This window comes from Megalobrama amblycephala, linkage group LG9, assembly GCF_018812025.1.
Source record: "Megalobrama amblycephala isolate DHTTF-2021 linkage group LG9, ASM1881202v1, whole genome shotgun sequence".
Lineage (NCBI taxonomy): Eukaryota > Metazoa > Chordata > Actinopteri > Cypriniformes > Xenocyprididae > Megalobrama > Megalobrama amblycephala.
Genome location: NC_063052.1, coordinates 12,902,140 through 12,920,577, shown reverse-complemented (window position 1 = coordinate 12,920,577; position 18,438 = coordinate 12,902,140). Strand labels below are relative to the sequence as shown.

General features: G+C 34.8%; 1 protein-coding gene and 1 long non-coding RNA gene across 2 annotated transcripts; one reads left to right on the top strand and one right to left on the bottom strand.

The window, feature by feature from the left end:
- Positions 1-425: 425 nt before the first annotated feature.
- Positions 426-16,265, bottom strand: fbxl2 (F-box and leucine-rich repeat protein 2). The gene is made up of 14 exons (XM_048201652.1): positions 15,899-16,265; positions 15,245-15,306; positions 12,559-12,613; positions 12,386-12,460; positions 12,054-12,148; positions 10,781-10,945; positions 9,282-9,408; positions 7,986-8,060; positions 7,746-7,876; positions 7,599-7,659; positions 7,440-7,484; positions 5,709-5,765; positions 5,346-5,558; positions 426-2,608 (listed from the first exon to the last, which is right to left on the bottom strand). Exons 1-14 carry the CDS (start codon positions 16,172-16,174, stop codon positions 2,501-2,503), a joined length of 1,545 nt encoding a protein of 514 aa, XP_048057609.1. The 5' UTR covers positions 16,175-16,265; the 3' UTR covers positions 426-2,500.
- LOC125275040 lies at positions 16,218-17,870 on the top strand. Its single transcript, XR_007186373.1, has 3 exons — positions 16,218-16,409; positions 17,256-17,299; positions 17,512-17,870. It is a non-coding gene; the product is annotated as an uncharacterized LOC125275040 (long non-coding RNA).
- The last annotated feature ends 568 nt before the right edge of the window (positions 17,871-18,438 follow it).

Genomic DNA, 18,438 nt, shown 5'->3' with positions numbered 1-18,438 from the left:
TATACACAAAGCATTCATGAAAGAGCCAACATTAGTTGTAGTACACAATGCCAGGTTTATTAGACAACTAGACTGTGTGTGTGTGTGTGTGTGTGTGTGGTGGTTAAGTGCCTGCAGAAGAGGTGCGTCTTCAGCTGCTTCTAAACAGATTGTTCTCAGCAATTCGGGTGGAGGTTGACAGCTCATTCCACCAGAGAGGAACAGAGAGAGTGAAGGTTTTGGAAAGTGACTTTCTGCCTCGAGGTAACAACTAAACGTTGCTCATTCAGTGACCTAAGCTGGTGGGAGGGAGCGTACATCTGTGGTAGTGGCTTGAGGTAGGGAGGAATAAATCATGTATTATTATAACCACAGGTCAATAAACAAATGATTCACATCAACAATGAATGGAGTATAATATAAAGTAACCAATCCGGAATGTGACACACTGCTCAGATCTTTTATTTAAAGAAATGTCACATTAACAACCAGAACACAAGGACATTCAGGTAACTTGTTTCATCTTTGTCAAAAAAATATGGGAGAGAAGGAGGGGAACCGATTAGCTGTTACAGAACAATTCTAAACAAACTTCACTTTCGCTGACAGGTTTAGCATTGCCTTCTAAAGTGGTCGAGATAAAGAATACTGGAATCACTGGTGTATGCATTGACAGGAAATGATGACACTTCATCATCATCATCATCATCATCATCATATCCAGTGGTAAAAACCAACTAAATAGGAGGAATACAAGAGAAAAAAAAGTGATGAACTACACCGCAGCCCTGAGTCAAGCATTTCTGTGGCTGTAACCCACCCGTCCCTCCAGTTGCAAAATCAAAGGCACTCACACCGACACAAAACTCTTCCATCGATTACATGATCAACTCTGTTTTCATTAACATGTTTTTTAAATATGCAATGTTATGCATCAAACCCACTGTTGAACATCAGTTTTATGCATGAGACAGTTCACCCAAAAATAACATTTTTGTCATCATTCACGTATGACTTTCCTCGTATGACTTTCAGGCAGAATGAAATGAGAATTTTCATGCAACTTGATCCATATAATGAAAGTGAATGTTGACTGAGACTAAGACATAAAAAAGTCATTTTTTTTTTTAGCAAAATGAGGGTGAGCAGATAACATTAAATTACATTTTTGGCTGAACTGTCCCTTTAAATCACGGATTGCATGGGTTAAGTTTGATTTATTTGCCTTGACGTATTCCTACTGTCGATTTTTGCATCATATTATGCTCAGATCTGATCTAGTTCAAACACAAAATTGAAAAATTCTGTCATCATTTACTCATCCTCATGTTGTTTCAAACATGTGAACTACAACAGAAGATATTTTGAAGAACAAGGTCCAAACAACATTGGATGGACACAGAGACATTTTTCAAAATAACTTCTTTTGTGTTCCACATACAAAAAAAGAAAGTCATACAGATTTGGAACAACACGTGGGTGAGTAAATGATAACAGAATGTTCATTTTGGGTGGACGATCCCTTTAATTACATGTAATTGGCAGTGAATATACAGAAAGGATGAGGAAATGCCTGAATAAGGAGTGTTCTGAATCCTGTCACATACCACAGTTGTATACGCCTGGGCTTTCAATATTGCACTGAAACACTGTGAAACTCAAATATTCCTGATGTACCACCCTTAGCACATGTATATTGTCTAAATTTGAACATTCACATCAATCATGACGTACTGTAACTCCAAAATCGACTTTATCTCGCATGCACAATCTCAGTCCTTCTCTTCCCCTCGCTCGCTCACATGATTTTAACTGCGATTTTTTTTTTTTGTCCTCTCCAAATTAGGGTGAGCACAAACAGAAAATAAAGAACATTTTACTCCAGTTTTAATATGGGTTGATTTGTTGTAGTGTTATATTTCGTTTTCTATATTTAAACATTCTCACACACACACGCGCGCGCAAAACCAGACAGAAACGCTCAAAGCTTCCTGCTCTCAGGTTCGAGAAAGTCACATGATCGATCGGCGGGAGGAGTATCCTACAAAACTCCAGACTTGCATCCTGCTGCTTCTGTTTTGTTCTCATCATTAATAGAACGCATTCCTATTGGTTGATGAAAAGGAGCAGGACGTAAACACTGTGTAGTCGTCGTAACGGCATCAAAATGCCTCCAACAAGTTCCTTCTATATTCAGTAGTTCCATAATGCTTTAAGTACTTTGTTTTCTATATATCCAAATATGAAATATTTTACATGGTAGCTCCTTGATTTTTCTTGTACATCCAAGTAGGTGGTATTTGTATGTACGTAGTATTTGTCACGTTGCATTGTATTTATTTTGCGTTACATGTTCATGTCCATCCTGCTGCCAGGCAACCGCTCAGTGAACAAGCCATGCCTCCCGTAGCCACAACCCTACACAGCGCCTCGTAGTGGTGTGGAGCAGGGGCAGGGCGGAGTTTAGAGGTTGACTGACAGCTTGACTTTCTATGGCATCTCTCAGAGACCCCTCCTTCTGTCAGAGTATGACGCAGCAGCGGCAGAGACGCTGGCCTCCTCCGTGCACTGACGGAGGGGGTGTGACCGGGGCAAAGTAAGCGTGGACTTTGATCTCAGGAAGGTGAGCCTACAGGAGAAACAACAGCAGAATGAGCCACAATGCAGTAGGTGACATCATAACACATTTCACTTTTCTCTACATGGTGTGAAAAAAATAAATAAAATAAATAAATAAATATTTAATGACATTTTTAATTTATTTATTCTTTGTTTTTATTATATTTTTTATTTATATATATATATATATATATATATATATATATATATATATATATATATATATATATATATATATATATATATATATATATATATATATATATATATATATACAAAGAATAAATAAATTAAAAATGTCATTAAATATAAATAAATAATAAATAAAATAATAAAATTAATTAAATAAAAATAAAACAAAAATTCAATAAAATAAAAATAAAATAAATGAAAAATAAATAAAGAGAAATTCACAGCCAATCTGAACATATTTGATCAACATACAGCTATGTGGAGCAATGAGAGTTTTGTTTAGGTGGGGCTACTGACAAAAATAGAAACCAAATGACCATAATGCCCTATTACACACATAGGTTAGGACCAAAACTCAAGTTTAACACAGACTTTGATTGCAAGTCACACTGTAATACAGTAAAACACAGAGCAATATTGTTTTTATAATGACCAATTTTAAAGAGTCTGATCATCAATATGTGAACAGTTTTTATATATGTACACACACACACACACACACACTTTGGGCTTAATGGATTAATCGCATCCAAAATAAAAATTATATATATATATATATATATATATATATATATATATATTTGGTAAATAAATATAATATATTTTGGACAAACTTTTAACATATATATATATAATTATTATAATATAAAAATATTTTATATATAAATATAATTTTGGTTAGATATATACATGCATGTGTGTGTATTTATATATACATCAGAAAAATACACTGTGCAAAGCTCATTAATATGCAAAATGGATTTAAAAATTTTTGAATTTTAGGATTTTTTATTTTACAATAAAAATAAATAAGACTGCTAAAATAAAGCACATGAATTATGGGTTTATTAATAGTATTATTATAATAATATATATGGTATATATATTTACATAATTATATACATATATATATATATATATATATATATATATATATATACTTAATAAATTAATCATAATTATATATTATTTATGAAAACAATTTAAGTTTTAAAATGCATATTTTTCAAATAAGAATGCATGGTTGTGACAAAAAATGTTGAAAAATTATATTGTATTAAAGTAATTCATGATTGAGGGGACGGCTTTTATAGGTAGACCCTGTATTTAATAACTTCTAACTGATTTACAAGGAAAGTGCAAAATTGTGCAAAAAATAGCAGCAAAACCAATTTTCAGTCTATCCTCTAGTCCAGTGGTCGCCAACCCGTCGATCGCGATCGACTGGTCGATCTTTATCACTGTTCCAGTAGCTCGCGAAAATAACAGAAATATGAGTACAAAAATACATTACATTTCTCCAGTCTTTGTACTGTATTTTTGTATTTATTTTTATGTTATTTTCTGGAGCTACTGGGACAGACAGATAAAGGTAAATAGCCCACATCATGTCCGAGTCTGTAAACGGCCGTTAACAAGAGGCCAGAGACGCTGAAGACGGACGCGAAGAGGAGAAAATTCTGTAGCAGGCAGAGCAGCTCACTGTTCACGATGCTCGAAATATAGGGAAAAAATATATAAATACTGAATTGGGGGTGAGAGATTATGAATTCATCTCTAAAAGGAGATCAGTCTTCAGGAAGATTTCGATGGCAATGGTATTTTATTTTCCTCTTACCTCCGAATAAAGTAGCTAATTATTAGCGCATTTCAGCTTTGTTTACAGCGGTAACCAAGGAAACGCTGTATCACTGCTGCTCCATAAGCGCCACCTGCTGTCAGAGAGTAAATTTGCGTCTCATTCAGCATGCTGTTTTTGTTTCATGCTTTTTTTGTGTGTGGCATTTATAATTTCACAAAGATAAAGTCAGACCGTTCTGTTTTTGCTTTAAATCTTGAAATTAAATCTAATTCAAATAAAAAACAACTGCTCATGCAACGTGCGTAGCATCTTTGTTTGGATTGTGATTAAAAAGCATTCCTTCCTCTAATTTGAAATGGCTATGTATTTTTGTTTATTATAATAATATTAATAATAAATATCTGCAACCAGTATCAGAATCTGCCAATTTGCTTGTAAAAATAAATAAATAAATAAGAATCTACATTGACCACGAAAAAAATACTAAATACAATCTGGGCTGTCTTTTTCTATCAAGTAGATCTTGTCTTTCAAAAAGGTCGAGGTCAGGGATCTTGGGCTTAAAAAGGTTGGTGACCACTGCTCTAGTCTATAGTGAGAAGAATGAGTCCTATATGAACGCCCCCAAAACCTCTCCAGTATTTGACGCTGACCCGGACTACGAGTCGCCATGATTGCTGTTGACACAAATTTCTGGCCACTTTACCCCTAATGACACTGTAACCAAGGACAAATTAAATGAGGCCCATTTTGACATGTTTGTTAATAGATGTTACAGATGAAAATAGAATTGTGTTTTCGTGATTGTTCATTGCTCAGGTACTCCAGCCCATTTTTAGAATTTAATGCACTGTCTTGCTGGCAATGCAAACAGACACTGCACATTTGAATTTTGCAAATAAATCATTTTAGTCTATACATGGTTGTTAAAGCTGAGACTATGTGTGGGAGTTGCGATTGTTTTTCCACAGACCCGGATTCGTTTGATGCCTGCGCGGGAGACCTGCTGGCAGTCATAGAGCTCAATGCGTTCCAGACGCTGGCAACTCTTGAGGTGCTCCAGTGTGATGTCTGTGATCAAGGGGCAGTTGTCCAACTCCACGACCTGCAGACGCTCCTGACCACACACACTGCTGCTCAGATGTCTGATTCCATCATCTGTTATCAACTCACAGTGTGACAGGCTCTGGAAAACACACACACACACACACACAGAAGTGAGCAGGCAAAAACAAATGTAGGTGCTCTATAATTCCTTTACAGAAAAGCCATAAATAACAAGCATGGAAGCAATACTCCCACACATTCTCTGTCTTAAACACTTCTTGGCACTCACCAGCGCCTGCAGCCGAGGGCAGTGGATTGAGAGCTGAACCAGGGTGTTATCAGTCACCTGAATTGGACGTACAGACACAGAACATTAATTTTAGCATGCCGACTAACCAGGATAAACTGCTGCGTGGAAACAGACACAGCTACAGCTCTAAAGCAGTAAAAAGAAAAACCTCAGGATTTCTTTAAAAATGCACAAAAATTAAAGTATAATAAATCAAAACAGAACGATGAACAGCATTTAAAAAAAAAAAAAAAATCAGTCAATGACAAACCATATATTCTATTGCATATGTATATCACATTTGAGGACAACATTTTTATGTGTTTTTTTTTAATATACACTATTTAGGGTCATTTTTTTAAAAGAAATTAATACTTTTATTCAGCATGTATGCGTTAAACTGATCAAAAGTGAAATATATTTATAATGTTACAAAAGATTTATATCTGAAATACATTTAAACTGTCTATTTATCAAATAATACTGAACAAATACAAGACAGTTATGAAGCATAAAAATATGAAGCAGCACAACTTGATTAACATTGATTATAATCAGAAATGTTTCTTGAGCAGCAAATCATCATATTAGAATGATTTCTGAAGGATCATGTGAGACTGAAGACTGGAGTAATGATGCTGAAAATTCAACCTGGCCAAAGGAATAAATTACATTTCAATAAATACTTAGAAAAAAAGAAGAAAAAAAAAAAAATATATATATATATATATATATATATATATATATATATATATTTTTTTATGTGAATTTATATATTAATTTCTATTAATATATACATTAATATAAAATAATATATAATATTTAATTATATATCCATTTTTTTATTAGTTTATATTAATTTATATTAATATTTTTTATAATATTATTAGCTATAATAATTTTTTGTATTATATATATATATATATATATATATATATATATATATATATATATATATATATATATATATATACTTTATTTATTATTTATATTAATTTATATATGAATTCATATATTACTTTACATTAATATATTATTATTTAAAATATTATTAGCTATAATAATTTGAATTTGTATATTATATATAAATTAATATAAAATTATAAAAAAATTCTTTATTATTTTATATTAATTTATAAATGAATAATATATGACTTTTATATGATATATATATATATATATATATATATATATATATATATATATATATATATATATATATATATATATATATATATATATATATATATATATTACATTATTATCACATTATTACATTATATTATATATTACATTTATTATATTAGCTATAATAAATGTAAAACACATTATGATACTAACAAAAAATAAATATATGCACAAAAGTGAAACTTGCCTATGATGACTAGGCCATATACAGGTGCTGGTCATATAATTAGAATACCATCAAAAAGTTGATTTATTTCACTAATTCCATTCAGAAAGTGAAACTTGTATATTATATTCATTCATTACACACAGACTGATATATTTCAAATGTTTATTTCTTTTAATTTTGAAGATTATAACTGACAACTAAGGAAAATCAATTTGGGATTTTCCTTAGTTGTCAGTTATAATCATCAAAATGAAAAGAAATAAACATTTGAAATATATCAGTCTGTGTGTAATGAATGACTATAATATACAAGTTTATGTGACCAGCACCTGTACATATATCTTTTCTGAATTATGGATTTAATATAAACTCACCAAAATACATTCCTCTAAATCCATCTTCTCCAATTCATGACAATTCTAAAACAGAAGGAATAGCTTGTTTAAGAATCCTGTCACATCAGCGAAGTCATCCAGCTCAAAGCATGCTCTCCGAATCCTGGGTTGTTTTGGGGTGTTTGTGTGATTACTCACTCTGGCAAGAACAGTAAAACCAGCATCAGTCACATGTGAGCAGCGAGCAGCCTCCAGGATCCTGAGGAAAACACACGCAATGTGAGTGAATGACTCTGTGTGGGTGTGTGTGTGTGCTTGTCTGCATACAGATGAAGAAAGCTTTACTTGAGCCATTGGCAGTTGAGGCCGAGGGCAGTCAGAGAAGCGTCTGTGATGTTGCTGCAGCCAGACACACAAACCATCTGCAGTTTGTGACAACCCCGGCACAAACTCACAAAGCCGTCATCTGTGATTTGCTGCAAGATGGATAAACCGTCTCAGTGTTCTGACGTGTATTGTGCATTTGTTTGTTTGTTTTTGATATGCAATAATTAACTCCAGTATTGTAACAAGTCAAAGTCTTACTGTGCATGATTGCATGTTGATTGTCATGAGCTCAGGACAGTGCTTTTGAAGGTGCTTCAGTGCAGTATCATCAAGCTGAAATGACACATTTAAAGAAGATCTATTAGTTTAATAGGTGTTTGAACACCGACGTGTGTCCACAGTGTGTGAGAACAACCAGCCTACAATGGTAAAAATCCACTCGCTCATTTTTATAATTCCCATAAATCAAAAGTAGTCTCTTCAAATGAGCCGATTCAGATTCCCCCCTAAGATAACCCGCCCACAGCCAATGACAATCTGCGTCAGCATTATAACCGTTATAATAAGTTATAGCCGTAATTAAACTAAATTATACCCGTTCTATTTCCATGCAGCATATATTCTCTGGCTCTGTAGGCATCTTACAACAGTTCCCATACAAGCACCTGTACAGCTATTTATAGATGACGGAACATTGCTAATCGATGACTTAAAGATCCACATCAACTCCATAAATTCTTCAAGTAACCATTCAGAAACATCCTGTTGCATTCTTGTCACTTCTTCTTGAGTCTCCGGTTCAAACCTATAAGGCTGAACAACGCTACTGAGAGTTTCTGACATTTTCAGTGCGTGAGATTGTCCTGTTTTGTTGTTGCCAGTATGCTGGAGCATGAGCTCTTGAAGCTCCGCCCTCTTCTTGAAAGGGGGCCGGGAGCAGCAGCTCATTTGCATTTAAAGGGACACACACAAAAACTGAGTTTTTTTGCTCACCCCAAAAAAGTGGCAATTTTAACATGCTATAAAAATGATCTGTGGGGTATTTTTAGCTGAGATTTCACAGACACATTCTGGGGATACCAGAGACTTATATTACAATAGGTCCCCTTTAAAGTCACCATTAAATCAAAATGAACAATTCTTGTTTTTTAATTGGAATATTGCAGTATTTATTATGAATAATAGTTTATCCGTGCACATTTTTTTTTTTTATTCATGTGCTCTCATAATCTCATACCCCCCCACCACCACCCTTTGCAGTGACATCTCTTCTGTTCTCTAATGACGCATTTAGTGGTGTGAGGGTGGGGCAAACTGTCACTTACATGAGATCGACCAATAGCAAACCACAACCATCCAATCAATTCCCAATTGCCAAAATCAAGTCCCGCCCTACATTTTTTCGTTCAAGAAGCGTTTCACTTGGATATACATCACAATAGGGAAGAAAACACTATCGCAGTTTCCGTTTCATGTCGTCTTCAACAATAATCATGTGACAACATCAATGCTTTAGTGTTTTGTGTGAGTGTGTGTTTGTATATATGTGTGTACCTGTGTGCAACCTCTCAGAAACAGAGCTCTGAGACCTATGCAGCCACGGCTGAGAGCCTCGATGCCATCACTCGTGATCTGATCACACCAGGACAGGTTCAGATTCTCCAACATCCGACAGCCCTCACTAGTAGACAGAAAGAGCAAATACAGAGGGTATGAAGCAACCAAAATATTTAAAAATAACTCAAACCCCACTGCACTATCCAAAAATGTACAATACCGTTCAAAAGTTTGGGGTCACTAAGAATAAAATTAACCTTTATTCAGCAAAGATGCATTAAATTGATCAAAAGTGACAGTAAAGACATTTATAATGTTACAAAAGATTTCAAATTGATGCTGTTCTTTCTTAATATCTTTTTATTCATCAAAAGATCCTGAAAAAATGTATCATGGTTTCCACAAAAATATGAAGCAGCACAACTGTTTTCAACATTTATAATTATAATAAGAAATGTTTTTGAGCAGCAAATCAGCCTATTAGAATTATTTCTGAAGGATCATGTGACACTGAAGACTGGAGAAATGATGCTGAAAATTCAGCTTTACATCACAGAAATAAATTACATTTTAAAATATACAGAAATAGAAAACAGTTATCTTAAATTGTAATAATATTTCACAATATTACAGTTTTTACTGTATTTTGTTTAATCAAATTAATGCAGCCTTGGTGAGCATTAGAGACTTCTTTCTAAAACATAAAAAAAAAAAAAAAAAATCTTACCAACCCCAAACTTCTGAATGGTAGTGTAGTAATTTAAAATATGAATAAACTTTTGAACAGCTAACCAATAGAATAAAAAAACAAAACAATAATTCAACAGAAAACACAATAAATTAAATTATTAAAATATTATAAATTTTCATTTTCAGGTGATAATAAACCCTGTTATGAGGATCAATATAAACCATCCAAAATTTCTTTTAAAATAATAACATTATTTTATTTTCAAAATATGTTTTCTGTATTTCAAACCGTACTACGTGCTGTTAAGGTGTGGGAATGTAAACACTAATTTTCTGAAATGTCTAACAAAGAGTTAATAATTGTTCCTAAGTCACCGTTTAAATATTCACTCTCAGAATTTCCTGTTTCACCAGCTCATACAGTATAATCTACCGCAGCTGTGGAAAAGATTCATTAAAGAAAGCTGACAGAGGTGACAGACTTTACAATCATTAACAAAGTCACCCTCTCGACACAATGAAATCCAATCTGAGCTTTAATTTAACACTTCCTGGTTTAGTTTTAAAGACTCTTTAATGTCAAGTGTTAGCTTTGAGGTCATCTATATGCCAGTGTATTCCTTAAAAATGAAAATTTTGCAGACACAGGAGTTTAAAAAAACATACAAGTGCCTTTCACTCATGGCAAAAGCAATCAAAAACACTGATGACCTGTTTTGCGCTAAATATTTATGGCTTAACGACCAAAACAAAACAAATCACCCAGCTTAAATTTTGACCCTCTAGCCCTTATAACTTCCCCCCACCTTAAGGCCTTAAGTGCATGATTGGTGATGGACACGCAGGAGGTCAGGTCAAGGTGACGGAGTTTGGAGCAGAACTTGCTAAGGCTGATGCAGGTGGAGTCCGTGATCTTGGTACAGCCGTTGAGGTTCAGATGTTCAATGTTGCGACAGTTCTGAGCAAAGGTCCTGTCAAATCAAATTAAACCTCTCATGTTAAACTGAAAAACTACACACTAAAAAAAAAAAAAAAAAAAAAAATCAAAACAACAACAGCAACAAATGATCCTTTAAATCATGTCCGAAACAGCCGCAATATGACAGGTTTCCAACGACAAGCCATTTGTCACAGTGAAAGCTAAACTGCTGCACAATCCAATCGGATATTCAGAAGATATGTGATATATAAATGTACAATTGTATTAAAAGGGATGTAGGACCAATGAGATTTCACAGTGGGCGGGGTCAATGAGAAATAGAAACCACTAAAATTCCATTCAAAACCAAGTGTTCAACAAAATGCCCAATCGTGCTTCACAAATCACAGCCAGTGAGAACAAAAACTGATTTACTGAAAAAACTTAGGGTTAGTTTACCCAAAAATGAAAATTCTATCATCATTTCCAAACCTGTATGAATTTCTTTCTTGTGTTGAACTAAAAAGAAGATATTTTAAAGAATGTTGGTAACCAAACAGTTGACGGTAGCCATTTCCTACGATGTCAATAGTCAATGGCTCCCATCAAATGTCTGGTTACACATATTCTTCAAAATATCTTCTTTTTACAACACAAGAAAGAAATTCATACAGGTTTGGAACATCTTGAGGGTGAGTAAATGATGACAGAATTTTCATTTATGGGTGGACTATCCCAAAAATGCCTTTATGTATAATGCATTATTCATAATGTACTTTTGAATACATTATATCTGTTCATAAATAATTTTAACCAAAGTTAAAATGCATTATAATTTTTGCAGATTGGTTGTTTTCCATGTGTTTTAATGCATTCTACTTTCTAAAATATAAATAGATAAGTATTATAATGTATTATAACAATTATTCATGAGACCATTCAATGCATTATAAGGTGCATTACAAGGAATAATTAATGCATTAAAAATACTTTTATAATGCATAATATATAAAGGCTTTAAGTAAAGTGTTACTGAAATAACTTTTATCACTTGCCACGTTGAGTTGCTTAAATGCACCCAAGTGCTGATAGAACAGGTTCATTAACTGCATGTACTGTGCAATCCTTAATTTAATTAACAAAAAAGTACTGTGGCTCACTTCATGGATGCATCTCCAACACTGAGGCAACCCCGAAGACTGAGCTGCCTCAAAAAACCCCCACATCGCTTCGAGATGTTCTCCACCACACGTCCCTGACACAGAGAGAGAGAGAGAGAGCTCAGGCACAGAGGATCAGGGATGACGTTACAGTCTATGGATTCAGTAGGAAAGCCTACTGACCCAGTGTTAATCCCACACACAGACAATTTACAGCACATAGCAACATATTACAGATGAAATACTGGGACATACAAAGCAAAAGCCAATAACACACAAGATTGTATCTGCAAACACAAACCAAAACATTTACTTTAGACATGCTTTTTCACCTCAATATCCGTCTGAAAGTTGAAGAGATCAATCTTCTGCCAGTTGCTTCCATCTAATGCGAGAACATTCCAAGCCTGTTCATCCGCAGAGAAAAGGAGGAAACATTGTTAGCAAACTACCTTCATTCTTGACCGTTTTGTTTAATTTTAACTAAACAAGCAGTTGAACACACCTTAGATACTTGAGCACACCTGCACAATGTGACTACATCCAGGTAGGAGAAAATCCTGAAATGAAGAGAGATTTTTGATTACTTGTTGATTAATGTCTTTTTCCTCTCTAGCCACTTCCTGTAATGCTTTGGCAGAACGTACAATACAGAAAATATGTAATGCAATCTGAATTTGAAAAAAAAGAAAAAAAAAAAAAAAGAAAAAATTGAGAGAGAACGATAAATAGAACAATACATAGAAAGATAGAACAACAATAGATAGATAGATAAACAACAGACAGAATGATAGAACAATATATAGAATGACAGAGAAAGACAGAACGATAGATAGATAGAATGATAGAATGCTGATAGAACTATAAATAGAACGATCGATAGATAAAAGGATAGATAGAATGATAGATCAATAGAGATAGAAAGATAGAACGATAGAGATAGAAAGATAGAATGATAGAGATAGAAAGATAGAATGATATAGAACAATAGATAGAATGATAGATAGAATGATAGAACAATAGAGATTGATTGATTGATTGAACAATAGAACAATAGATAGAAAAATAGAACGATAGATAGAAGGATAGATAGAATGATAGATAGAACAATAGAGACAGAAAGATAAGAACGACAGAGATAAAAAGATAGAATGATAGATAGAACGATAGAATGATAGAACGATAGATAGATAGAATGATAGCTAGAGAGGATGGATAGAGAGAATGATAGATATATAGAACGACAGATAGAACAATAGATAGAAGGATGGATAGATAGAAAGATAGAATGATAGAAAGAATGATAGATAGATAGATAGATAGATAGATACGAGAAATAGAAAGATAGAAGGATAGATAGAAGGATAGAAAGATAGAACGAAAGAACAACAGAACGATAGCTAGATAGTTAGAATGACAGAACGATAGATAGATAGATAGATAGATAGATAGATAGATAGATAGATAGATAGATAGATAGATAGCAGACAGAATAAATAGAACAATAGATAGAATGATAGATAGAATGATAGAATGATAGATAGAACGATGGATAGATAGAAAGATAGAATGATAGAAAGAATGATAGATAGATAGAACGAGAAATAGAAAGATAGAAGGATAGATTAGAAGGATAGAAAGAATGATAGATAGAACGAAAGAACGATAGAATGAAAGAACGATAGACAGATAAATAGACAATGCTAGAACGCTAGAACGATAGAACAATATATAGATAGATGAGACAGAATATAGAACGATAAGTAGGTAGAACGATAGAATGATAGAAAGATAGAATGAAAGAACAACAGAACGATAGCTAGATAGTTAGAATGACAGAACGACAGATAGATATAGATAGATAGATAGATAGATAGATAGATAGATAACAGACAGAATAAATAGAACGATAGATAGAATGATAGATAGAACGATAGAATGATAGATAGAACGATAGGACAGATAGAATGATAGATATATAGAATGACAGATAGAACAATAGATAGAATGATGGATAGAAAGATAGAATGATAGAATGACAGAAAGAATGATAGACAGACAGATAGACAGATAGATAGATAGATAGATAGATAGATAGATAGATAGAATGAGAAATAGAAAGATAGAGGATAGATAGATAGAATGAAAGAACGATAGATAGAACGAAAGAACGATAGATAGAATGAAAGAACGATAGATAAATAGACAACGTTAGAATGCTAGAACAATAGATAGATGGCAGACAGAATATAGAACAATAAGTAGGTAGAACGATAGAATGATAGAAAGATAGATAGAATGAAAGAACGATAGCTAGATAGAATGACAGAACGATAGATAGATAGATAGATGATAGAATGAGAAATAGAAAGATAGAGGATAGATAGAAGGATAGAAAGAATGATAGATAGAACGAAAGAACGACAGATAAATAGACAACGTTAGAATGCTAGAACAATAGATAGATGACAGACAGAATATAGAATAAGTAGGTAGAACGATAGAATGATAGAAAGATAGATAGAATGAAAGAACGATAGCTAGATAGTTAGAATGACAGAACGACAGATAGATAGATAGATAGATAGATAGATAGATAGATAGATAGATAACAGACAGAATAAATAGAACGATAGATAGAATGATAGATAGAACGATAGAATGATAGATAGAACGATAGACAGATAGAATGATAGATATATAGAATGACAGATAGAACAATAGATAGAATGATGGATAGAAAGATAGAATGATAGAATGACAGAAAGAATGATAGACAGACAGATAGATAGATAGATAGATAGATAGATAGAATGAGAAATAGAAAGATAGAGGATAGATAGATAGAATGAAAGAACGATAGATAGAACGAAAGAACGATAGATAGAATGAAAGAACGATAGATAAATAGACAACGTTAGAATGCTAGAACAATAGATAGATGACAGACAGAATATAGAACAATAAGTAGGTAGAACGATAGAATGATAGAAAGATAGATAGAATGAAAGAACGATAGCTAGATAGAATGACAGAATGATAGATAGATAGATAGATAGATAGATAGAATAAATAGAATGATAGATAGAACGATAGATAGAATGATAGATAGAACGATAGATAGATAGATAACTTATTACAATGTAACGTGACATCCATCACAACAGAGTCATTCATCATGGCCGGCTCACCTGAGCAGAAGCTCTTTGGGGAGTTTTTTGTTGATAAGGGCCTCATCACTGTTTGAGAACACCTGGACAGAATGAAATGAAGCAGATGGTTATATAAAGCTCATACAGCAGCAGTTATGCTCATACACAATCAATATGCTGAAAGCTGGTTCAGACACGCCTCGCCCTGGTGCAACTTAACGCTTACAGGACAAATAACACCAGCGAGTGTCTTAGATAACACTGCTGCTTTGTGAGATCTTCTCAAGCCCTCGCATTCAGGGCACGTAAGCAAACCAATCAGCTTGATCTAAACTCCAAGAACAGCAGCCAACTCTAACGTTAAACGGATTCATGCGCAACGCCCGTAGCTGACACGGTCAGCTGGTGCCGTTGTGTTAGAACGGGATTACCCTTGACGAACAAAAGCCTAAACATGGCACGTAAAAATAGAGCCCTGCTCGGTCCAAAACACACACAGTACCCTTGCAGACATACACGCGCGGGCACGCACGCAGTCAGTCAGTCACTCACGCGCGCGCGCGCCCACCAACACAAACATACGCTTAAACACACTGTCATCGCTCAGACAGCCTGCCACCGCCCGTTTTCGTTTCATCAGGCAAACTATCACAGTTCAACGCTCACGTCCACGGCTCGCTCGATATGAGTTACCTCAAATCTGCTCTTGGTGATGCCGTTCATGTCTGTTGCAGTGTCAATAATAAAGACAGTCCTCGGCGAGCGCTGCGCAGAGCGACGTTTGCGCGTTTTGTCAACGCTGGCGATCAAACTGTCGTGAGACAGACGCGCAGCTGTAACGTGTGGCCTGCTAGCCGTTCGTGTCTGCGCTGGTAACCGGAGAAATCCCGGGCTGGCCGCCGTCCGTGAACCATCACACAGCCAAAATAACAATAATAACATGGACGGAGCAGACTGCTGCTCTAACATCACTTCCGCCTCCCGAGCTGCCTCTCAGACTACATTTCCGCTCGAGTGCAAATTCCTGCCTGAAGTGTGTGCTGCTTAATCTTTAAACGACGCCCATAAAATGCGAGAACTGTCTGGGAAATAAGCTTAAAGAATAATCGTTTTCATTTGCACTGGAGTTAAGACGCGCTCGTGCGCTCTAGGGGTTCAAAAGAGTGGCTGCCGTGACGTCACTTTTGCGGGAAAAACACGCGTGGTGGGTTTGTTTTGGTAATGATGTATGAGGTTGCGAAGTGTAGGGAATGGAGAATTTGGCGTATTATTCATACAGATTGTTCTGGCATCGACAATATATTTTTAAATAAGACTCTATTGACAACATCAGATGTTAAAACTGAAGCCAGTTACCTGAGATTGTTAAACATTAAATTCAGCCACAGCTTTTATAGTTGTTTGACATTTGAATAGTTTATAGACAGATTCCTGTCTGTGTTTACACAAGTTTGTCCATCTTCAGCAATGCTGTAGGTCAAAGATTATGATGACTAATGAAATATTTAAAGGGACAGTTCACCCAAAAATGAAAATTCTGTTATCATTTACTCACCCTCACGCTTCATTCTTCTGATGGGCACAAAATAAGATATTTTGAAGAATGTCATTAACCAAAAATGTGATGGACCCCATTGACTTCCATAGTATTTTTTTTTCCATACTATGGAAGTCAATGGGGTCCATCAACTGTTTGGCTACCCATATTCTTCAAAATATCTTCTTTTGTGTTCAGCAGAAAAAAGAAATTCAAACAGGTTTGGAACAACTTGAGGGTGAGTAAATGATGACAGGATTTTAATTTTTGGGTGAACTATCCCTTTAAGTCATGATGACCTATGTACTTCAGAGATCTAAATGATATTGCAAAATATATATCATTTTGTCTGAAATAAAATGCAACAGAGTAAAAGTCCAAGTTCAGTAATACTTAAGTGAAGTAAGTTATTCTAAACACAATCTGATTGTTATAAAATGCTATTTCTGAGCATGAACAGGTTAGTTATTTTGAGAACCAACACACAAGTCTCTATTTGTTTCTGCACTGCAGTATTCCTGCATAACAGCAGAGGGCGAAAGAGAGCCGCATTGCAGGTGAGCTTTGATCTTGGTTTTCAGTATGAATGGTCTTAAATATTTTCCTGTTACAGTCATTATTCAATATCAGAGCATGACGTGTTTAGTAGACCAGACTATACTAAAGAATCAAATTAAAACACTGTCATGCTTGCCAGGCTGAAAAATGTTACAGTTTGGCCGATAGTGTCCAAATGGAAGACATTTAACACAACTGTTACTCTTCCTAGGTGTGGCCATCCAACAAAAGTCACTCCAAGAGCACGATGTATTCCAGAAGGTTGCAAAGAACCCCAGAGTAATCTCAGAATCTGCATTGGCTAAAGTAGTGTCCACCATCAGGGACTGAACAAGAATGGTGTGCATGGCAGGACAACAAGATGGAAGCCAGGAACATTTGCCAAAACCATGTGAATGAGCCAGAAGACTATGAAAAGAATGTTTTGTCGAAATGAGTCTGAAATAGATCTGAATGTTTTAAAGGGGTGGTTGATTATGCTTTCACTTTTTTAGCTTTAGTTAGTGTGTAATGTTGCTGTTTGAGCATAAACAACATCTGCAAAGTTACGACGCTCAAAGTTCAATGCAAAGTGAGATATTTTCTTTTACAGAAATAGCTTTTTAAGGACTACAACAAACGGCTGGTAGGGACTACAACGAGCTTCTTCCCGGTTGGGTGACATCACAAACCCTAAAATTTACATAAACCCCGCCCCCGAGAACATGCAACAAAGGGGGTGAGGCCATGTTGGGCTGCTTTAGAGAAGAGGAAGAGTTGTTGTAGTAGAGTGTTGTTGTCATGCCGTCATTTTAAGCCGGACTGCACAAAAGATTAGCATGACGGCACATGCTAGTGGATGAGTTGAATCAACTCCACAGCAACTACATACATTTATCCACTAACGTCCAGTTTCATTCTAAAAGTTTTAACTTCTTCCTGAGTCTCTCCATCAGTGTCCGACTCCGGTTTGAACAATGTAAGGCTGAACACCGTTACTGACAATCCTCATTTTGGCTGCGTGAGATTCTCCAGCTTTGTTGTTGTTGAGCTGTTAAAGCCCCACCCTCTTTTGGAAAGCGGGCGGGAGCAGCAGCTCATTTGCGTTTAAAGGGACACACACAAAAACTGTGTGTTTTTGCTCACACTCAAATAGGAG